The 19639-nt window shown below is 44.8% G+C and overlaps 1 protein-coding gene across 3 annotated transcripts in view; it reads left to right on the top strand.

Annotated features, from left to right (window-relative positions):
* Positions 1 to 19639, top strand: part of Sertad2 (SERTA domain containing 2) — a 109271-nt gene that overhangs the window by 72658 nt on the left and 16974 nt on the right. The window contains exon 2 of one of the 3 annotated variants that reach the window (XM_036201368.1): positions 17343 to 17483. The exons of 1 other annotated variant lie outside the window; for it this stretch is intronic. In XM_036201368.1, the coding sequence (XP_036057261.1) occupies positions 17455 to 17483 (29 nt within the window). In that variant the 5' untranslated portion in view covers positions 17343 to 17454. Of the gene's footprint in view, positions 1 to 17342; positions 17484 to 18077; positions 18399 to 19639 lie in introns of those variants that run through there. One more of the 3 variants, XM_036201369.1, reaches the window with a different exon arrangement.

Raw genomic sequence — 19639 nt, 5'->3', positions numbered from 1 at the left:
GCCCGAGGTCAAATCAATTCATATCCCATCAGCATATGAGACAGCCCTGTCCACTTTATATTCATCAGTTATAAACAACCCCAGCCAGCCTGGTACATGGAAATTCTTTTTCTTTTAAATTTATGTGGCTTTTATTAGGTGAATTTGTATTTTTATGGTATTTAATAGCTTCTGTCTTTTGCCCATTCTCCAGACAGCCTGATTTCACTGTTTTCCTAAGTTAGTGCTGATGTTTTCCTAACTGACTTGCGAACCTAAAGGCTAGTCTTTGCTGTCTGTGTTGCAATTATTTTTCCTAGTTTGTTGTTTTTTCCCCAATTTTTTCTATGTATTCAATTTTTTTAAACAGTCATCTTATCTTTTCCCCCTTGTTTATTTGGAAAGCTCTTACCTAGTTCTGAAATCAACTATTCACCTATGATTACTTTCAACTTTTCTTATGTTTATGACTTTTTTTTTAAGACAGGGTCTCTCTGTGTTAACAGCTCTGACTGTCCTGGAACTCACTCTGTAGCCCAGGCTGGCCTCAGACTCACAGAGATCCACCTGCCTCTGCCTCCCAGGTGCTGGGACTAAAGGTGTGCGCCAGCACCGCCCGGCTGTCTATGATTTTTAATGACATTATTAATCTCTGGTGTGTTACTTGTTGTAGAAGAGGAACGGCCCCACCCACTCTCCTCCCATGGCCACGGTGTTCGGGCCACAGGAGCACCTCGAAACACGAGTCTTTGCAGTTGATGGGCAGTTCCAAGTATTCATTTCAGATTCATTTTATTTTTTTAAACACCAGAATCCAACCCTTAATTATTGTAGCTTTTAAATATGGTCTGGACTCCTTTTCAAAACAGTATTAAAAGGCTGGAGAGATGCTCAGCATTAAGACTACTGGTTGCTCTTGCAGAGGTCTAGGGTTCCATTTCCAGAACCTGCCTGGTGGCTCACAGCCATTGGTCTCTCCATTTCGAAGGGATCTTCTGACAAACATACAGTGCACAGACACACATGCAGGCCAAATACTCAGACATATAAAGTAAAATAAATTAATCTGAAAATTTTCAATTATTTTAAGATAGGTGTGGCTGGGCAGTGGTGGCACACGCCTTTAATCCCAGCACTAGGGAGGCAGAGGCAGGTGGATATCTGAGTCCAAGGCCAGTATTGTCTACAGAGTGAGTTCCAGGACAGCCAGGGCTATACAGAGAAACCCTGTCTCAGTGGGCAGGGGTGGGGGTGGAGTGGAGACAGGTCTGATAGTGCACAACTTTAATCCAGCACTTCAGAGCTAGAAGCGGGTGGATCTCTGTGAGTTAAAGGCCAGCCTGGTCTCCATAGTAAATTCTCAGGCAAGCCAGAGCTACATCGCTGAGACCCTGTCCCATATATACATACATACATACATACATACATACATACATACATACATACATACAAACATACATACATATACATATACATATACATATACATATACATATACATATATATATCTATATTCTTCCTCATCTGTTGGTTCTAAATAAGTTCTAAAATCACTCTGTCAAGTTTAGAAATAGTTATAGATTTCATGTCCTAGAATTAAAATCTGGTCTCGCCATTCTTCCTTGGGAAGTCTCTTCCTGACTCCTCCTCGCCTACTAGGCCCTGCCATCTCTTTGATCTTCTGCATTTACCACCCTCCTGGAATTTAAGGACAGGCCAGTGTCGTGCCTTTTCCACCTCCCTGTCTTTGCTCCAACCGCTCCATCTGCTTCTGATGACCTTGATTGATGTCCTTGTCTGACTGCCGTAAGACCAATCACCATCTAAGTGCCTCCTTCCTCACCAGCCCACTGTGTGGTCTCTCATTAGTGTTGGCTGTTGGGCGCCACCACCGCCAGCTAGGCAGAGCTTTTGCACTGAACTGTATATCTTCCTTCAGTTGAGTATTATCTACCATGCTGCCGTCAGATCGTTTGTGGTGTGCCTGGATTAGAGGAAAATAGTGGACTAGAAATTTGAAAATAGACTGCGCAGCAACCATTGTGAAGATGAATTAGGGGCTTGACTAAGGTTGTGATGGGGAAATAGGATGTGTCTGGGAACTGAGAGAGAAAAACTTTGACCTTTGTGCCTGGTGAGTGAGGGTGAGAGGATGCTCTTCTGAAGCCCCAGTTTCCAGCCTGGACACGAGTGGCTATTTGAGAAGGGTATGATTAGGCCAGTTTTATTTGTAACATTGTTTTACTTGGGAATGGGGGCAAGGCAAGTGTATGGATGGTGTGTGTGTGGAGGTCAGAGGACAACTTGTGGGATCCAGGGATTGAACTGAGATATCAGGCCTCTCAGGCCTCTCACCATCTCCTAGGCCAATTTCAGTTGTGCTGTGAGTTGGAGATGCCTTTATGATAACCAATGGAGATATCCAATATGCAAGGGGATAGAAATAGGCTAATTATATAGTGTTACTGTTCAAAGGACGCTCATATTGGAACAGGATGCTATTAATAATTAGGTTAACAAACATGCCCGAATGACCCTGATTTGAACTGGGATGTATGTATGGTCTTCTTCCCACATTAAAAAAGGAAAAAGTCAAGCCTAAGGCTCAGAGATAAGTTATTAGTATATAGGTGCCCTGAGAGTGAGCACAGTTGCTTAGTGAGGGGTTACAGGAAGAGAATAAGAAAAAAGGGGCAAAGACAAAACACTAGCAAGTACATTTATTGGCTATCAACTGGGAAAAGGTTTCCTCAAAATTCTTATGCTCCGGTTTTCCTTAACTTTAGGTTAAGGATGCACAGTGGCCTGGGTTCGATCTGCAGTGTAGGGGGAAGGTCTAGAGCTGCAGGTTTATAATGAGGCTGGAGGAAGAGGAAGGAGCAAAGCAAACTTCCGGTGGGCAGAGGGGGAGAGCTGGGAGAACCACTGGGAGGTGGGCAGTGTCAGCAGGTGCTGCAGGGGACAAGAAGTGTCCCTTGGCCATGGCATTTAGAAGACACCTTGACCCTGTTTCTGGGGTTGTCTCGGAGCAGGAAACAGAGCTGTGAAGGGTAAAGGCAGGAAGACCCACCTACCCCACCACGGCACAGCATTAACGTGGGAGAGGAATCCTCCTTGTTTTTAGTGAAGATGGCTGGAGCTCGCTGAGTCTGTGGTTTGTTGACTGCTGGAAGGGACTAGTAGAAAAGAGCAAGACCGAGTGATCAAGGACGCAAGAAATGCCCCAAGTCTGCAGTCAGCTGCCTGTCGGGAGTGCCTGCACAGTGGTTGAGCAGCACAGTCCATTCCAGCAGGAAAAGAAGAAGGAAGCACCATCTAGGTGTCTTGCTTTCTGTCTGGTTGGCTTGAACTCTGAGTTTTTCCTCTTTCTCTCAAGACTCAAGATGGACAGACACCTTGAAAAAGAATATTCATGTGTCTTCCGGTTGCATTGAAATAACGTTGGTAAAATGTTGATAATCTATTAGCCTAGATTTATGGGCTGATGCTATCTATGCATCCTTATTAAGAGGGGTAAAAAACATTTCAAGTGAGCACATTGGAGGGGTGTCATATGTATTGGATGGGAAACAGAGGGGGTTTGTTGTTTGTTTATTTGTTGGTTTTGAATCACTTTCTCCACCTGTAGGTCTAGCTGGTCCTGAAATGACCCTCCTACCTCCGCTTCCCAGGTGCTGAGATTACAAGTGTGTCTTGGTTAGGGTTGTTATTGCTATGATGAAACACCATGACCAAAAAGCTTTCCAGGTGCTGAGATTACAAGTGTGTCTTGGTTAGGGTTGTTATTGCTATGATGAAACACCATGACCAAAAAGCAGGTTGGAGTGGAAAGGGTTTATTTGGCTTACACTTTCATGTTGTAGTCCATCTTTGGAGGAACTCATGACAGGGACTCTAAAGCAGGGCAGGAACCTGGAGGCAGGAGCTGATGCAGAGACCATGGGGAAGTGCCGCTTACTGGCTTGCTCCTTGTGGCTTGCACAGCCTGCTTTCTTATAGAACCCAGGACCACCAGCCTAGAGATGGCCCTACCCACCGTGAGCCCTCGTGAACCACTAATTAAGAAAACACCTTGCAGGATTGTCTACAGCCCCAGCTGGTGGAGGCTTTTCTCAGCCGAGGTTTTTCTCCTGTCAGATCTCTAGTTTGGGTCAAGTTGACATAAAATTAGTCAGCGTAAGGTGTGTACCATCATGCCTGGTGAAAAAGTGATTTTTTTTCTCAAGACTGGGTTTCTCTGTGTAGCCCTGGCTGTCCTGAAACTCAGGCTGGCCTCTAACTCAGAGATCTGCCTGCCTCTGCCTCCTGAGTGCTGGGATTAAAGGTGTGTACCACCACCGACTAGCTGAAAAATTCAAATTTTAAGTCAAAGAAAAAAATTTTTTTTTTTTTTTTTTTTTTTTTTGGAGCTGAGGATTGAACCCTGGGCCTTGCGCTTGCTAGGCAAGTGCTCTACCACTGAGCTAAGTCCCCAACCCTGAGAAAATATTTTTTTAGAAGCCCCATTAAAAGAAAGCAACAACATTGGGATTAAAAAACTGCCTTGTTTTCTGGTCTGCTGTCTCCCAGTAAGTGAGAATTTTTATATATATATATTTTTATTTTTTAATTATTATTTTATTTTATAATTAATTTAATGTTACATATCAGCCACAGGTTCCCCTGTGCTCCCTCCTCCCACCTCCCAGTCTTCCCCCCCATTCCCATCTCCTCCAAGGCAAGAGTGAGAAATTTTTATGGGTTCACTTCCTCAGAGGGAAAAGAGCAAGGACACCAGCAAGAGCGTCAGAAGTGTTTCATGCTCTGCACAGGCCCCAACCCTAAAAGCTAGAGCTTTCAGGCCCAGTGTACGACCAGCAAAATGTGTGCAAGAGTTGGTAAGAGTCTGCGTTCTGCCCTTGGTTCTGTGGGAGTTACTTCCTGTTGTTGACTAGAGTTCTTTATTTAGACCCACCTAGCTTCAGAATGCTGCTCGCTTGCAGAGGGAAGTGTGTTCTTAGAGCAGACTTGTGTTTCAAGACAATCTCTTTGAAGAAGACTCACACTGCTCATGCACTTGGACTACATGATGTGCACAGACATCAAGATCCCGGATGGGGGATGGGCATGATCTTGTTCCCATTGAAAACCGACTTGGATCTAGTGACATGCACCTGTAATCCCAGCCACTCAGGAGTCTGAGGCAGCAGGATAGCTAGATTGAGGCCAGCCTGTCTCAATACTAAAACTTAAATGACAGTGCCAGAGATACAGCCCAGCAGTGAAGTGCTCGCCTGGCATTTGGATGGCCCTCAGTCCAACTGCAGTACCACAAAATAAGTTTTATATATATATATATATATATATATATATATATATATATATATATATATATATATATATATATATATATATATATATACTACATGGGTGTGTATGTGTGCATATATATTCATGTGCTAAGTAAGTTCTTTGGAGTGTTGAGGAGGCAACCAAATGGCCTTCAGATTTTGCGAGGAAGCTTGTAATTTTTCTGGCATGGTAGAAGTTTGCTAGCAATCAAGAAATATGCCCAAACATTAACATCAAGAAATACGCCCAAACTTTAACATCACCATTGAGCTTTGCTGTTGTTGGTTTTGAATCAGGGTGTTTCTGTGTAACCCAGACCTCAAACTCAGCATCCTTATGCCTCTAATTTTCAGGTACTCAGATTACGGACATGTGACACCAAGCTTCTTGCTCAGCCCTTTATTAAGAATACTTATATAATACTATTATAATATATAAATATATAATAATTATATTTTTAGTGTAGGGTAATACTGCAAAATTAATGAGAAGACCAAATTGCTACTAAAATCATGGGAGATAATGAATAATTACTATATACCTACCCGGTATTTATTATTTTATTTTTATGTGTATGAGTGCTTGCCTGCATGTATGTCTGTGCACCACACTATGTGCCTGGTACCTTTGAAAATGGAGTTAAAGATCATTGTAAACCATCACATCGATGCTGAGAACTGAACCTGGCTCTTCTATGAGGGCAGCAAGTGATCCTAACCCTGAGCCATCTCTCTAACCCCAGACATTAGCTACTGTAGATAAAATTCTCCTCTTAAGTTCTGCTTTGTGAGATTCATAAACAAAGAAAATTTATCTCTTTAACCTAGTAAATTAGAATTTTTAAATTGTAACACATTTGGGTTTGTTTTTTTGTTTTGTTTTGTTTTGTTTTCCCTACAGAGTTTCTCTGTGTAGCTTTGCGCCTTTCCTGGAACTCACTCTGTAGACCAGGCTGGCCTCGAACTCACAGAGATCTGCCTGCCTCTGCCTCCTGGTGCTGGGATTAAAGATGTGCGTAAATTTGTCCTCACTGGAGGAACCTTAGTGGTGTTTTCAGTGTTTGCCATTATAAGCAGTGTACCGTTCTTTTCTGTCTGTCCGTCTGTCTTTGTGTGTATGTGTGTGTCTCTGTGTCTCCATGGTGATAAATACAAGTTTCTCTAGACTCTGGACATAGCCCTTCTCTGACTTCCTCAAGAGAATTAAGCCCCAGTACCATAAGGAATCCATTCTAGTCTTGCCCTGTAGTTACATATTTGCCAGAATATCACTGTTTTTATGCCAGCCTCTGGAGACCTGAGGGTATGATCCCTAACTGTAGTACTTATTTTCCTGTTGACCCCCAGTTAAGCCTTGCATGTCTATAGGTATGAGTGTGCCTTTTGCCTTATTGCTGGATCATTTCAAATTTTTCCAAAATGACCATACCCACTTATGTACTCATTAAGTATCTGTAAGAGTTCCTCTTTAAAATTTGTATATATGCATGAGTGAGAAAATGTGTGTGTGTGTGTGTGTGTGTGCATGAGTGCACAGGTTGACACTGGAATGTCCCCAGTTACCTCTCTACCTTATTTATTGGTGGGGTGGGGGTGGGGTGCATGTGTGGGCATGTGTAGAGACCTGAAGTTGACGGTCACTGTTTTCTTGATCACTTCCTAATTTGCACATTGAGACAGGGCCTCTCACCCAGCTCAGCACTTTCTATCTAGCTGCTCTGGCTAGCCAGCTTGCTCTGGGCATTCCGTGTCTCTACCTTTGCGGGCTGAGATTGTAGGTGACTGTTACCCCTGCTCATATTTGACATGGGTTCTGAGGACCCAGACTCTGCTCCTCACACTTGTGCAGCAAGTGTCTTATCCACCAGGCCTCCTTCCCAGTCCCTCACCTTTTTTCTTTTTTTTTTTTTTTTTTGAGATAGGACCTCACCATGTAACCCTAGCTGTCCTGGAATCACTGTGTAGACCAGGCTGGCCTCAAACTCATAGAGATCCACCTGCCTCTGCTGGGATTAAGGAAGTGTGCCACCATGCCTGGCCCCCTCTACCCTATTTTTTGAGAAAAGTTCTCATAGTGAACCAGGAGCTCAGTTTTGTCTAGATTAGCTGCCTGGCAAGATCTGGGGACCCACATGTCTAGAGGCTCCCCAGTGTCGGGGCTACAGAAAGACAGAGGGGATCTGAACAAAGGTCTGTGCTTTGTCCTCTGAACCTGCTTCCTCAGTTCTGAGATTCTGTTCTTGTCTTAATTGTTCATTAGATTTTGGCTTTTGCCAATGTAAAAGCTATGACTTTTTCTTTTTTCTTTTTTTTCTTTTTTGGTTTTCGAGACAGGGTTTCTCTGTAGCTTTGCGCCTGTCCTGGAACTCACTCTGTAGACCAGGCTGGCCCTGAACTCACAGAGATCCACCTGCCTCTGCCTCCAGAGTGCTGGGATTAAAGGTGTGCACCACCACCGCCCGGCCGACATTTATTTTTATATAATTTGCATTTTTATTTTACTAGAGTTCCTAACTTTTCACATGTTTATTCAAAAGACATTCAATTTTCTGTTTTATCCATTTTTCTACTATTGTATTTTTTATCATTTTAAAAACTAGCTCAAGCATTCTTTGTGAATTCTAAGTACTTTTGTTGAGTGTGTGAACCTCACATATTATTTGATAATCTTCAGCTTGCTTTATTTTGTTTAACAGATACTTAACTTTTTTGTTTATTTGTTTGCTTTTGAGACAGGGTATCTCTCTGTATTCCTGGCTGTCCTGGAACTTAATCTGTAGACCAGGCTGGCCTCGGACTCACAAAGATCCACCTGCCTCTGCCTCCTTAATCTGGTGCTAAAGGCGTGCACTACCACCACCCAGCGATACTTAACTTTTAATATAATCAAAGTTGTTGATTGTTTTCTCTGTAGTTTGTGCTTTGAGTATCTTCTCTTGGGAGTTCTACATAAATGACTCAACCAAGAAGATGTAAATGAAATGACTTTACAGAATTGGGACAGTTGAGACGTGGACTGTCAGTGATACTAGAGGGTTACATCCGGAGTGGAAGCAGGAGGGAATGGTGATGTTGGGGTAAAGCCTCCAGAAAACGCAGTGAGGCTTGACAGCCTGATGGAGGGCCACACAGGAGCTGCTGTGCTGATGGAGAGGTGGGTACTAGCAGTGGGGCCCAGCAAAGGCCGCGTGAGGACTGCCCAAGCCTTTTCTTTGACCCAGTGACCTGCTGCCTTCTTTGCTGAATCTGATTGCAAAGCAGTAGGCAAGGCTTCATGTTAACTGAACTCTCTACCCACTGAGCCTCATCCCAACACAAAATGGAAAACCTTAAGTGTTTGGTGCTAAGTGCTAACCCCAAGGCCCCACATGTTAGACTAGCCCCTTGCCACTATCGTACACCCTCAGGCTGAACACTGGGGCTTAAATTGGAATTGCATTTAATGTTCTCATGGGTTTAGGGGAACATTAGCATTTATATAGGATAAAGTATTCTTGTCCATGAAATGTCATGGGTCTGATTATGGATCCTTTCATCTGATAACTTGGGAAAGTCATTTATTTGCTTTGCTTTTCATTTCTGGCTATAATATAGAAATAGTAATTCTAGAATCTTTATTTTCATAGCTATTAATTTTCATCATTAAAACCAGAAAGCAAAATGTTCAACAACTTTAAGGTTATAACAAATTGAAATGGATTAAAGATGGATATGTAATTAGTTAAAAATTTTTCTAATCTTCTTTGTAATTTAGACTTTAATTTCCTTTTCTTAAAAAAAAAAAAAAAAAAAGACAGACTCTCACTGTGTAGCTCTGGCTGGCCTGGAACTCAGTATGTAAGCCAGGCTGATCTCAAATTAAGAACTTCCTGACTCCACCTCCCAAGTGAGTGCTGGAATCCAAAGCATGTGCCACCACACCTGGACTGGGCATTTGTCTCTTAAAGCAGTTACCCAGGGATGGAAAAGGTGTGGAACTTACCGAGGAGGTTAGTCTCACAAGTACTGCTTTCCCAGGCCTGCCTTGAACTTGCCACCCTCCTGCCTCACTCTCCTTAGTGCTGGAGTTGGAAGCGTGCACCACCATTGCCATCAGTCTAGCTGGATCCTGGCCTCTTAAGAAAATATTGGAGTGTGTGTGTGTGTGTGCATGTGCACACAGGCTCTTGCATGTGTACACATGTAGATCCGGGAACCAAACTCAAGTTATCAGGCTTTATGGCAAGTGCCTCTACCCCTGAGCACTGCTCTGATCCTCAGCCTGTCACTTGTTAGCGAGCTTCTTTTCTTAATCTTTTCCTCTTTTCCTTTTCTGAGATAGGGTTCTTCTGTAGCCCTGGAAGTCCTGGAACTCACTCTGTAGCCCAGGCTGGCCTTGAAATTCACAGAGATCCACCAGCCTCTGTCTCCCAAGTGCTGGGACTAAAGGTGTGCACCACCACAGCCCAGCTTCTTTTCTTCTTACCTTAATTTTATTTCTTATTGGAGCTAACCTAGTGACATGTTTACTAAACAGACACCTTGATACAAATGACATATCCACCTAGGCAGGTTTTGATTATTCTTTGCTTGTTAATGGAACAGTTCTATATGTGAAGCCTTACATCAGAAAGCCTTGAATTTGGGCCGGCGAGATGGCTCAGCGGGTAAAGCCGCTTGTTGCCAAGCCTGATGACCTGAGTTCAACCCCAGCCAAGATCCACGTAGTAGATGGAAAGGACTGACTCTCAAAAACTGTCCTGAACGATGCTGGGCTGACTAAGTCCACGTAAGTCCATGTGCCGGCTGAGCGCTTGTGTGTGGCCTGTGGCCTCAGGGTCTGCTGCTGGCCACTTGCCTTTAACTTCTTTTTCAAAGGTAAAGTTGCATTTGCTGCTATTTTCTTCTCCTTAAAGACAATTTTTTTTTGATAATCGCCCATTTAAGGAATTTCTTATGACATAAGTGAGATTTCTAAAACAAACAAACAAAAACAGTTTTGAAGCAAGCATTCCTTACCAAGATGAAATCTTTGCTCACTATTTAAAGCGTGCGTAAACTTGCCTGGCCATGCGGTGACCATGATATGCTATTGGTGTCTGAACTGCTTCACTTTCTCCTAGTGATTTTATGTGTTTCTGAAGTTCCAAATATACAAAAATACAATTTCAGAACTTTTGATTTCAAGCAAAAGACTACAGTTGCTTACTTAATTTAATTCAATTTGGAGACAGGGTCTTATATGGCCCAAACTCATCTTGAATTCATAGCTGAGGATGGCTTGACCTCCTGATCCTCTTATTTCTGGCTCCGAACTGCAGGGATTACAGGTGTGCTCCCTGGTCCAGATGTCGGATAATTTTGAAACCGTCTCCTTCATTTGACAATAGGGTATCTGTTGTTATTCTTTGTTTTATTTTTCTGATGGCGGCTCTCTTAAGATAGGGTCTCTCTGTGTAGCTCAGACTGGCCCAGTCTACTAATGTAGACCAGGTTGGCTGGCCTCAAACTTACCGAGATGCACCTACTGTATCCCTGTCTGCCAAGTGCTGGGTGAAGACTTCGGGGATCACTGTGTGTTCTGGCCTTAGGTCTGTGCCACCATTCCCAGCTAGCAATTGTTTAAACAGTGACTCTACGTCCATGACTGAAGTAAAGATAACCGTAAGATGGGATGGAGCTCAGTGGTGGAGGCCTTACCTAGTTAGCATGCGTGAGGCCCTGGCTCAGTCCCCAGCAAGGCAAAAATGGGACGGGCTGTAGATTTCCTGCTTATGTGTTTTTTCTCAGTTCCATTGAAGTCTTGAATTTTCAACTTCTCAAAGTAGAAATTTTATAGCTATAGTTTAAAAAAATTTTAAATATATCATTTTATCTTATAAACATCAACATATTCTTCCTTGAAGGGCCTCCTTATTCACAAATATTTTTTCATTTGTTTGTTGTGAAGTCATTTGTGTTACTGAAACTGACCTTAAACTCCTGGACTCAAGGTCTCCTCCTCCATCAGTTTCCTGGTGGCTGAGACTGGGTGTGCCCTACCACATCTGAGTTTCATGGATGGTTTGAAGATGATCCTAGACAATCACTGCAATGGATATGAAAAATATACTACAGAAAATATAATGTAGTCTAGCTGATGGTATAAATATGCTTGATTTTGAAATATGAGAGGCATCTGGCATTAGAGTAATGCTTTTACAAAAATATTTCTTCTATCATCATTTAGGCAAGTGCGCCCCCCCCCGCCCCCCCCCGCCCCCACCCCCCCCCCCCCCGCAGTTAAAATGGCTGCTAATTTTTTGTTGTTTTTGTTTGAGGCAGAATCTCACTGTCTAGCTCTGGCTGTCCTGTAACTCACTATGTAGATCAGGCTGGCTTAAAATTGGCTGCTAATTTTTAGTACATGTTTGGTTACTGGCATTTAATTGTTTTTGAGGTTTATTTATTTTTATTTTATGTGGATAGCTGCTTTGTCTAAGCAAATGTCTGTGCACCATATGCGTGCCTGGTGCCCACTGGGGTCAAAAGACAGCACTGGATCACGTGGAACTGGAGTTACTGATGATTGTGAGCCACCATGTGAGTGCTTGGAACTGAATTGAACCTAGGTCTTCTTGAAGAGTAGACAATTCTGTTAACCACTGAGCCACCTCTCCATCCCCCAAATGCTGTATTTGTATGTATGGCTTAATTGACACTTGGTTAGAGTAAGTAGGACAGAAAAATCTTCCTGAGGAAGTACTGAGTGGCAGAATGATAGCTGTAAATTGGTGTTTATTAGTAAGGTCTGTACAGGTCAACTTTCAAGAGTGTATTTTGTAAGGCTGGTTAGCTCGTTTAACTAGGTTCCACCTGAATGGTGTCGTACAGAGAGGCTGAAAAGCCGTTAGAAATACAAGTGATCTGTGGTTAGGAAAGCTGGAAAAAACTGCATGAGTATTCTGGTTCTACACACACACACAGTGGGAACATAGTCAAAATCAGTCATGGTGGCATGGGTCTATAGTTCCTTATTTGGGAGGCAGAGGTAGCAGGAACATATGAGCTCACAAATTTGAAACTAGGCTGTGTAAAAGATTAGAACCAATGTATTTATAACTTTATATTGCTAAAAGATTAACTCCTTAATTTCCCCACTTCTTCTTCTAGTATTTACCAAGTACGTACTTCATGACTGCTGTCCAGGAGGCTAGCACTGGGGTGATGAAATGGCTAGTTTATGGGCATACTGGAGATGAGTGGGTGAAGGGCTGGCAGATATGATGATACTATTTATTTGTTGTTCTGTGGTTAGGGATTGTTTATTTTGTGGATTCAAATAAGGCCAGGGATAAGCAGGGTTGGAGTTTTGGGTAAAAGAAAGAATTGTTTTTATCTGTATCCTGCCTAGTTCCTAGTTGGGTCTAAGTGGTATGCAGTTGCTGGCACACACTAATATCAGGCCATTCTCTGAGTCCCTTTCCTCCTTGCGGAGACCTGAGACTGCCCTCCCTCCCTGTGTACGGCCCAGCTGTGGGTCCATGGGAGAGGCCTGGAGAATGTCCGACTTTCCTCCAGATTTCGAAACCAGAAGATGGCTTGAGTCATCTGGACATGAAAAGTTTTGAGAACATGGCCTACTGAAGAGAATACATTATTACCATTTACATTTCTACTTCCGTTTAGAATTGTGTGAATATGGACTTGGTTTTCTATTCTTCTGGACAAGTTGAGCAACTTACAAAGTATTGTATCGTTTTCAGCCCTAGAATTCCTCCACGAGCACCTGAGTGAACTTCCCCTTCAGAGACTCCTAGCTCCCAGAAGGGCTCCGGAAACCAGAGTCCAAGGTGCACATGTCAGCCTCCTGCGGCTGAGGGTGGGATTCTGCCTCCTGGTGCCGGGGCGAGGAGCTGGACCCAGAATGATTCTGATACAACCCTGGGCTTGTTTCAGCAGAATGAACGCTGACCTGAGTGAGATCTGTGACACAGAAAATGACACTGAAATCACAAGTCACAGACTGGGTCGCTTGATGGCTCAGTGGATAAGGCAAACCTGTGACATCTGAGTTTGATCCCAGGATCTCATGATGAAAGGAGAAAACAGACTTCTAGAAGTTGTCCTCTTACCTCTGCATGCAGGCCATCTCTCTCTGTCTCTCTGTCTCTCTCTCTCTCTCTCTCTCTCTCTCTCTCTCTCTCACACACACACACACACACACACACACACACACACACACACTGAAATGTGTAAGTCAGTGATGGATTGTAGATCTTCAGATTCTCTGTCGAGAGTCTTCATCACCAAGTTGGTTCTTAGGACAAGAAAAGCCTGGAGGCTGGCCTTCTAACGCGAGAGCTAGATGTTCTGAATGTGTGAGCAGAGGTGTATTACCTGTAAGGGTAGGTAGTTTATAGACCCTCCTGTGATAGAACACTAGTGTGTGGAGACCGGCCAGATAGTGACAGATTGAGAGACATGGAAACATTTGGATTTGGTCTCCCAGTCCCCACTACTCCCCCCCCCCCCCCGAAATACTGTCTTTAAGATTCAGATACTGTCAGATCTTTAGGGAAGAAAGAATGAGGGCCTGTGAACTGAACTGTTGCCATCACCCAGTTTATAACAACATGGTAACTTTTGGAAAAAGAGCCTTCTTAGCTCGGGGCTGTAGCTGTGCTTGTATGAATTGAGAGGTGAGGGAGGAGCAGGGAAAAGGCCTGACAAGGTGGAAGAGGTGGCCTGAAGCTTGCAGTCGACTAGTGTGTCGTCATTATGTACAGGGAAGACTCTGCCACTGTAACATCTGTGTGAGATTAGCCACTTCCTGACCTTACTTCCTGTCTAAATTCCCTGCGGCTCAGGTAAGGGATGTGCCTTCCAGAATTGTATTTTGGAAATCTATCTCATTTTCTGTTATTATGGTAATTCTACAGCTGATATCTCATATTTTCCATGAAAAGACATCTAGCCCATCTTGTTCTATACAGTGGTTTAATAACTGAAACATTTGTCCTTTTTTGACATTAAAACCAAGACTAAGAATGTTGATAGACGGATAATTGCTGGTATTTTAGCCTCAAATCTAGAATAGAATTAAGTTGAAAGAAAAAATAAGTAAAATTTTGGAAGCTTGTTTTTGTTTTTCCAGGCTGGTGGTATAGCTCAGTGGAGGAGGGCTCACCCACCGTGAGCCCCAGGCCCTGGGTCCTATCCCCTCCACACACAAAACATCATATGTAGACACAAATAAATGAATAGTCTTTGTCCCACAGTCTGTGCATCTGGCTTGTCCCTTGTTTCTTTGGCCCATGCTAATGGAGTGCTAAGAGCACCCTTGGATCAGCACAGTGCTAGGCTTATCTGTGGGATACCAGGTCACAGAATTTCAAGAGAAGCATGGACTGTAAACTAGTATCTAGAACGTTACTGTGAGAGGACCTCTCTGGATGAGTTTAACATTTCACAGTTTTCAGAATTTACCAGTCTGTGATGAGGAAAGGGTGATTCTCTTCTCCCTAAACAGATGTGTGATAGTTAAATGTGACTGTGTAACTTGTGATGGAGACATTCTAAATTCTTGAAGCTCTGAGAGTAAGATTATTTTAAATGGACTTTTAAAAATTATTTTTTTAATGTACATTAGGGTTTTGCCTGTGAGTATGTCTGTGTGAGGATGCCAAATCCCCCAAAATTGAAAGTATAGCAGTTGTGAACTGCCACGTGGGTGCTGGGAATTGCCCCCAGTCCGTTGGAAGAACAGCTCTTAACTGCTGAGCCATGACTCCAGCCCCTTGAATGGACTTTTTCAATGTATAATCCAAACTTACATGTTCCCTTAGAGTTTCTTTGATCATTTTGTAGGAATAACTAATACTTTTCTTTAAAAAATAAAATTAGGCCATCCGAGGTGGTGCACACCTTTAACCCCAGCACTCTGGGGCCTGAGGCAGGCAGATCTCTCTCAATTTGAGGCCAGCCTGGACTACAGAGTTGCAGGACAGGCAGGGCTATGTGCAGAGACTGTCTTTAAAACATTGGGCGTTGTGTATACTTCAAAAGTTCAGGGAAGGGAGCCTGATGGGATGGTACAGCAGTTAAGAGCACGTGTTGCTCTTGTAGAGGACTCCAGTTTGCTTCCCAGCACCCATGGCAGCTCACAGCTATCTATAGGTAATTCCAGATCTAGAAGATCCAACACCCTTTTCTGGCCTCCACAGGACTGGGGCATGCACATGGTTCACAAACCTATATGTAGTCCTAACACTCTTACTCAGCAGTCATTTGTTTTTAAATACAGGGAGGCCCTTCCTTTATCTTTGAATGTCTGGGACTAGGCAGGGATCTCTGTGCTGGCCTCTGTGGAACTCAGCCTTAGAGAAGGAGCAGGGAAGAGGTACCTGGTGCTGGGCCAAACCGGCAGCTGTGAGGCTACCTACCACTTCACACTCTGACCATTTGGGCAAATCCATCAGATTTTCAAAGTTGGACAAGTCAAAATGTAACGTCTGCACTGTTTGGCTATCAAGCCTTCAAAAATACAACCTGGACAGCTCCTCACTCCAGAAGCAACTGTGGGCTGCTTTTCTCAGAACCCCAACTTTTACTGAGCACACAGAATAGACTCCAGGCAACCACATGCTCATTCTGTGGACATGCAAAGCTGTGGCTGTCACATTGGGCTTTTCTGTGCAGGACCACTGTACATGGGAAGCCATTTGCTAAGAAATAGCCAAGTGGCATGAAATTCTGTGTCTTTTTCTTAACTTCATGAATAACAGATTCAATTCATTTTAAATTCAACAGAACTAAATACCTCTGGCCTCCCACAAAGACATCACAGGAAGAGATTATTGCAGCGTCTATTTCAATGGCTGTTTCTTAAAGTGAGCGCTGAAAGTCTAAGTGAGTGGGTGGGTAGGGAGCTGTGAGTAGTTATGTTGTCTTCAAAGGCAGAACTCTAGAAATGAAAAATAGCTTGGCTCTCTAGCAAAATGTTTGAAAATTTTATGCCACTGAGGCATAAACCAAACAAGACCTCATAGGGCCTCATGGGCATACTTTCTGTGATGCCAGGTTTTTTTTTTTTGTTTTGTTTTGTTTTTTTCTTCGAGACAGGGTTTCTCTGTAGTTTTGGTGCCTGTCCTGGAACTCACTCTGTAGCCCAGGCTGGCCTCGAACTCTCAGAAATCCGCCTGCCTCTGCCTCCCGAGTGCTGGGATTTAAGGTGTGGGCTACCACTGCCCAGTGTGATGCCAGTTTTACATGCTATTATAATGACTTGCCAGAGATAGACAATTAGCTTTTGATATTGGTTATACCCAATGAAACATCTGTATGAGATTTTGATGATGCCAAGAGTTCACTAAAAAAACCAACAAAACCTTTTTACTTCCCTTACTGATAAAACCTGATGTCTCCTTTAACATTTTGGCCCACATTGTTACTATTATTATTTGAGACAGCTTCTCACTATGCAGTCATGGCTGGCTTAGAACTGTCTATGTCACACACACACACACACACACACACACACACACACACACACACACACACACACACACACACACACACACACACACACACACCAGCCTGGCCATGAACTAAGAGATCTGCCTACCTAGTGTAGGTATCCTACACCTGGCACTAACTCATGTTTAATTTTTGATAAGATCATCAACTTGATTGATAAATCATTACAGAACAGTTGATCCAAATGTGTCTTTATGTGTAAGACCTTTATGTTAAGTCTTAAAGCTTTATTATCCTTAAATATAACTAGTGTAGTGGACCATTAAACAGCAAAGTGGAAAGAAAGTATTGATTGGGTGGCAGCCAAAAATTTAAGGTGCCTGAATTACTTTTGTAATATCTTTATGCAGAATGTACCTGTCAGTTTTAAAGCAATCATAAATGTTCCAGCTGAGCTCTTAAATTCTTAGTGCTCTTAAATTTGAACCACTTTGACACATGCACTCCATACTAATACTAAGGACAATATAAAGTCCCCTGCTAAGTTTGAGTAGTTAAAAACATTAGGCTTTTTTGTTTTGTTTTGTTTCTTTAAAGGGGAACATTAAGGCTATCAGCGTGAAACTTGTGGGCAGAGGACAACGCCTCTGGCTCCCGTTGTTCTCCAAGCCTGGTTTCCCTCCGGTTGGCTGCTGGGTCTCCATAAAGGATGCAACTCAGGTCTGTCCGGCTCCAAAGGTATATTACTTGGTGACCATTTCGACTGTCGAACTTTTTCCGTCGCCAGCTCCACACGGAGCTCTTGACCCCTCCCCCCATTCCAACATCTAGGGCCATTGGTGGACCCTACTCTCCCGCCGTCCGGGAATAGCTCGGATGCCTGTCATACTTGTGGTCTCGCTCCTCTACAGATTGTTGCCCGCGCTGCGCCTTTGTCACCACCCGTCCCCTCATCTGCCTGTTTTCCAGTGTGTGGGGGTTACAGTGGTAGTAGTGGCCCCTCGGCTTGAGCACCCTGGTTCCTTCCTCTCCTATTTGTGCCTTCGTCCACAGAGCTGCCTGCAGAAGCTTGGTGCCCGCCTGCCCCTTCCGAGCATTCACCCGGCCGGAATCTGCATTTATGGCACCGCCCGTGGAGGGCGGGTCCGGGGCGGGGCCTGCGAGGCTGGGGCGGTGCGGACCAGTTAGGGGCGGGACCTGCGGGGCCAGGACCTGTGGAGCAGGGGCGGGGCGGGGCCTGCGGTTTGAGGTGGGAGGGAGGCAGGGTGGGGCCTTGCTGCAGGGGCGGGGCTGCCAGGGCGGGGCCCGGCCAGGCGGGGGGCGGGGCCTACGGGGCCTGGCCGGAGCTCGCCGGAGGCTCGCAGGCGGACGTCACTCCTGCACGGCTAGTGCTGGAGCACGAGCCGTGGCTCCCTCGGCCCGGGCGTCCCCTCCGCCCGCCTTCTGCTTCCTCCCGGCTGCCTGCCGCCTCCTCCACCATTGTATAATGTTCCTGACGAGCAGGCAGAGGACGCCGGAGTGGTAGCTCCGGCCTCTCCGCGCGCTCCCAGCCACCGTCGGCCCCGTGGCGGGGCGCCCCTCATGGAACGGGCTTAGCTGGAGGGGTGGGTGGAAACCCCTCGGATGCGATAGCTCCGGGCGGACCTGCCTGTGGTGAGTTCCCGGCCGAGCTTGAGGCTCCCCGGGGTTGGGCTCCGGCGGGCGGGGGGCGGTGCTGGGCTGGGCCAGGCGGGAGCCCAAGGCGGAGGAGGCCGGGCTGGGCAGGTTGGGGCGCACCCGCCCGCCGCTTGGAGACCCCGACTGTCACGACCCGGGGCAGGAGCCGGGCGGCCGGGGCTGGGAGCTGTTGCCGTTACAGCTAGCTGGGGTGGCAGGGTGGCTGTGCTCGCTGGGGTGGCTGTGGTGCTGCGGACGTGCGAGACTTTTTTTTAAGATTCGCGTTGCTGGCCCGGAGGCTGCTTCACTTTTGAGTTCCGTGTCTGAGTTTGCATCCGACTTGCTATATTGTGTTTTGAGAGTTTCCCGGTGGTCATGGGTTAAAACAGCTCTCTTCACCCTCTTTTTCCCCCCCGTACCCAAGTGAATTGATTTTGGAACCGAATGTATATTAAACTTAACGCCTCCCTGGTTTTTAAATTAGAAATCTACAAGTCATCTTGGTGGTAACCGCCTATGACGGGGCGGGGGGGGGGGGGGGGCGCTGAGGGGAGCCAGCTGTCCCGACGCGTAGACTTTGTACCATTGACACTGGGCACCCTTCAGAGAACATTGCGTCGGGAGAAAGTACTGAATTGTTCATATTTTTTCTTGACCATAAATTGTCTTAGCTTTAGCAGAAATAGTAGCAGTCAGTAGAGTTGAGAGTTGATTGTTAAGTTTCACAAAAGGATGAGACGGTGTGGTCTGTTTTAGAATAACTTTTTGCTTGTAACTAGGTAGTTTTAGGAGTGGAAAGTAGGTTTTTTGTTTTGTTTTTTCCAGGCAGCAGGTTAAGACACTCACCCTCAGAAATAGCAGTTTGTATTTGAGTAGAATTAGTCAAACCTTAGTTGGCCTTATTAAGGGAGGGTGTTTTCAAGCTTTGTTCTTGAAACATGCTTTTGATTTCCCAATGTATGTTAAGTGTTCAGAACCTGTGTAAAGAGCCTGGAAATTGTAGTCACCAGTAGGATTGCCAAGGCCCTACCTAACTGTTCAAATTGATTTTGTAACTTTTGTTACTGACAAGAGTGAGATGGACCAGGGCTCCACTTAACTCCTGGAGGGCTACACACCTGAGAGCCCTGGGCTGCTCTGCTGTGGGGGCTGGTGTGTGTGTGTGTGTGTGTGTGTGTGTGTGTGTGTGTGTGTGTGTGTGTTTACCTCACCCCAGCTGCTACTCCACCCACCCTCTA

This window comes from Onychomys torridus, chromosome 10, assembly GCF_903995425.1.
Source record: "Onychomys torridus chromosome 10, mOncTor1.1, whole genome shotgun sequence".
NCBI lineage: Eukaryota > Metazoa > Chordata > Mammalia > Rodentia > Cricetidae > Onychomys > Onychomys torridus.
The sequence above is the reverse complement of the archived record's forward strand: the minus strand, read 5'-3'. Positions and strand labels throughout refer to the sequence as shown.